The following is a 4278-nucleotide window of genomic DNA, read 5'->3' on the forward strand; positions in this document are numbered from 1 at the left end:
TAGACCAGGCTGGTCTCGAACTCACAGAGATCCGCCTGCCTCTGCCTCCCGAGTGCTGGGATTAAAGGCGTGCGCCACCACCGCCCGGCTACTCATTGACTCTTAGAGCAAATACAAATCACATGACTAACTGTGAAAGATGCACTAAATACATAAAACCCGGAGACCTTTCCCACACAGAGCTCCTAGGAATGGCTTCCTGCTTGATGCCATATGGGCTAAAGAATTTATACTTAGAATTATCATGCTCCTGACAGCATGAACCCCAGGTCAATCTCCCATGTGGGGCAAAGTTAACTGACTAAGAAAGGAGATAAAGTTATCTATGGTTCTAGCCAAATGATGCTGTAACCATCAAATTTGTGCTGTATTCTAAAATCACCCAGGAAATAAACTTCTGGGCATTAATGATCTATGATGGATTTTTCTAGATTTGTCTAATTAGGCAAGAAGATCCACCCAAACAGTGGTCAGCACTGTTTCACTGACTTAGAAGCCCAGGCTGAATGGAAGGAGAGAGGCATCTGAGCAAGAGCATCCATCTTTTTGTTCTTCCTGACTACAGGTGAACAGGAGCAGATGCCTCGAGCAATGCTCTGACTTCCTCGCCAAGAAAGACTGGACCTTCAAACTGGGCAAAACGAATCCTTCCTTGGTTGCTTCTGACAGGTATTTGTCGCAGTGATGAACAAAGTAACTCATAAAGACAACAGATATGAGGGTCCCCAACCTGAGCAGGTGAATTCCTAAACCTTCTAAACCAGAACTGTAAGCTGTTGACACAATGGCACAAATACAGACCTCTTGGGCATGAAACACATACATAAATTCATTAAAATCATTGTGTAGGTTACCTCCTAGATAACAGAAGATGTTTACAGAACAGATACTGCAAAACAAATAATGGTTTAAACTTGGGTTTCACCCCCAGCATATTCCATGCTACATATGCAAACATTCCAAAATCTCAAAAATGATTCAAAGTCTGAAACACTTCTGGTTTCAAGCACTCTAGACAAAAGGCATTCAGCCAACATCTTGTTTTTCAGAACTTACCTGTCTACAGTCTATCCATTTAACTTAGCCTAAGTTCCTAGTCAGCTGGTCCTCACACTACCAAGCCTTAAAGATCACAGTAGTAGTGATCTTTAAGGCTTGAAAGACAAGCTTCAACTAATGGGAGGTAACTTTCCTCCCCAGAAACCACTGAAGTGTACTCTAATCTCTCAGATATATTTGAGGAAATAAATAAGTTGAGATTTTATAGTTCAGCCTGACTGTGTTTTATTATTTTTTTTCATTTTGTTTTGTTTAACGTTAAGTGGTTTCATTGTGACATTTAGAATCAGATGAGTTGCCCTACATTCTTCTAGCTCATTATTCTGACTGCTGAAGGACAGGGAAAACCTCTCCAATTTTGAGCCCCTCTCCTAAAAAAAAAAAAAAAATGTGTTTTAATGGCGTCAGTCCATGACTGCCACAATATGAAAGCTAATTTTTCCTTCACTGAGAACTATTTTGTCAACAACCTTTGCACTGAACTTGAATCCTGTGATGTGTAAGAATTTAGCCCAGGCCTTCCCTAAGACATACACACTTCATGTCTGATGCACAGTAATATGCTATTTCTGGATTGAGCTGGACTCTAAGAAATGGCTGTGACTGTCATTACCCCACCAGCACCCTTTGTAAACCCCAGAGTGCTCTGTAAACAATCTTATCAGTGGTAAGGAGCTTGGGGGCAATTTTACATTTATATTTACAGATCTCTATCTATGTCAGGTGGTGGTGGGGTGTGATGATTTGTTTACTCTTGCTGTGATCAAACACTGGCCAAACCAGCTTGAGAAAGAAAGGATTTAAGTGGCTTCCATTTCCACACCATCATCCATCTTCGAGGAAAATGAGAACAGGAACTCAAACCAGGAACCTGGAGCAGAAACCAAGAGGAGGCTATGGAGAAACTCTTCTTACTGGATTAGCCTCCAAGGCTTGCCCAGCTAGCTTTCCTACCCCAAGGAGTCCTCCCAGCCTAGGGGCGACACTCGTCACAGTGGACTGGACCCTCCCACATCAATCATTCCTCAAGAAATTTCTCTAGAGGTATTCCCACCAGGCAATCTGATAGAGGCCGATTCTCAACTGATGTTCTTTCTCCGGGTGACTCTAGATTGTGTCAAGTTAACAAAAAATAACCAACACAATACACACATACCATAAAGACACACGTGTAGAAGGGGACCATGATAAGAGACAAGCATTCTAAAGGGAAGAACAAAAACAGGATAGTAAGGAGAAAGACAAAGTATCGCACATTTTCATACTATTTGGGGATACAAAAGGGATAAGCAAAAGTTGAGGAGGAAGATGGTGAAATAAAATGAAAATAAAATAAAACTCGATTATTCATTACGTTAAGAAATTAATCTTGAGAACCACCACAAAAGAAGCTATTTCTGTCTGATCGCTGTGCTTTCATGATTGCTAGCTCAGTGGTCATTCCCTGCACTGGATTCGAGGACCTGAGCAAGATAGACTGTGGGGACTCAGGTGGCAGCTGTGCTTGGCTAAAGAACCTCCCTCTTAAGTTCCAAAAGAGAGAAGCATGTGTAGCATGATGATGTCCCTGGGACACATCACTGCCTCAGAATGGTACCATGGCACCAAGTAGCTCACCAAGCAGGAGATGACATCAGATCCTGCATCTTTCATCCCGCCAGCTAGCTGTCCTTGAGAATTCACCTCCTTCTCTTCTGCCCATCATGTTGTGTGAGGCTAAAACCTACCATTTAAATTGTAAGCCGTGAAACGAAGCTGGAACTGCACGTGTGATCTTTGCCACCTCATTTTCATGAATGGAAGAGAATATTCTGACACAAAAATTACATACTTAATTCTAGCTCACCCCGTCTGCTGACCTCTATCCGGCGCTGCCTTGAGTTTATTTCCTCCTCCATCAGTGGGTCAAAGTAATTTCTGCTGTATTCATTTCCTGTGGAAAGTCCACAAGGTAAGGGTCAGTGATTATTTTAGAAGCACATGAACCAAAATGTTAATTTTGAAATCAACACCAGCATGAAAGGATCGTTTTAGCTACTTTATAAGCTTAAATTTTTACAGGTTTTCTAGGCCTCTATTTTTTTGTAATTATCATTTTGTAGAAGGTCAGAAAAAGTAATTCAAGAAATAAGTTCATGCTGACTTTCTGTTGCTGAAAAGTTAATGAGAAAATTATCAAATTGAGGCTTTAGAACAGTAATAATTAAAAAGGAAACAGAATAAGCTAGCCCATGTTACATATACACCCATGAAATGGGTGTAATTGGAGGAGAATTACGAACTATGGACTCTGGTGATTCTATTTATGAACCTGTAGTTTATGAAACATATTGTGTTGTGTACAGAAGTTTGTTTGAGACAAACTTAGTCATGTTTTAATTATAAGAAATAAGTCAAAATTTCATGCAGAAAGAGAAATGGGAAAATGAAAGGAAGGGAGGAAGAAGGGGAAGATAAAGTGGGAGAAAAAGAGGAGAAAGGAAGGAAGGAAGGAAGGAAGGAAGGAAGGAAGGAAGGAAGGAAGGAAAGGAAAAAAGAGGCGCTGGGGAGGAGGCTCTGTCAGTGAAGTGGTTGTTACACAAGCGTGAGGGGCAGTATTTGGACTCAGCACCCTTGTAATAGCTGGATATCACGAGCTTTCAATCCCAGCACTGGGGAAGAAGGGACAGGAGGATCCTTGGGTCTTGCTTGCCAATCAGCGGAATTGTTGAACTTCAAGCTATGTGGGAAACCCTGTTTCAAAAGCTAAAGTGGAGAACAGTTGAAGAAGACACCCGACATTGACCTATGGCCTCTGTATTCATGTGTGCACACACACATACATGAATACAGAGACCATACAACCAGTACATACACACACATGCATACACATACACCACAGGGAAAAACAGGAATGAGGAAGGAAAAAAGGGAGGAAGGATGGAATTTTAAAAAAGGAAAGAAGGAAGGAAATAGTGGTCTGTTTACTGGTCTATTTTCTGTCAGTTTGAGTGACGTGGAAGGAGGTAAAAATGCTTTATCTATCAATTTTATTCAGCATACATTAATAACCGCAGCACCGCACCTTTCAAATTTCTCACCTCCCATTCCCCACGTAGTCTGTTTCCAATAGTCACTGCAGCATCCACCTTGACTGTAGTGCAGAAGGGACCCACGGTCACTGTTCTGAATCTAGTCTCATACTCACCACACACACACACACACACACACACACACACA

General features: G+C 41.5%; 1 protein-coding gene across 1 annotated transcript in view; it reads right to left on the bottom strand.

Moving 5' to 3' along the window:
• The window catches only part of Ofcc1 (orofacial cleft 1 candidate 1), a gene marked incomplete at its 5' end in the record, with an annotated part of 272407 nt that overhangs the window by 251878 nt on the left and 16251 nt on the right, over positions 1 to 4278 (bottom strand). Inside the window, one exon of the mRNA XM_026782925.1 lies at positions 2906 to 2992. Coding sequence (XP_026638726.1) covers positions 2906 to 2992 — 87 coding nt within the window. The remainder of the gene's footprint in view (positions 1 to 2905; positions 2993 to 4278) is intronic.

Source organism: Microtus ochrogaster, chromosome 16 (genome assembly GCF_000317375.1).
Source record: "Microtus ochrogaster isolate Prairie Vole_2 chromosome 16, MicOch1.0, whole genome shotgun sequence".
Classification (NCBI taxonomy): Eukaryota; Metazoa; Chordata; class Mammalia; order Rodentia; family Cricetidae; genus Microtus; species Microtus ochrogaster.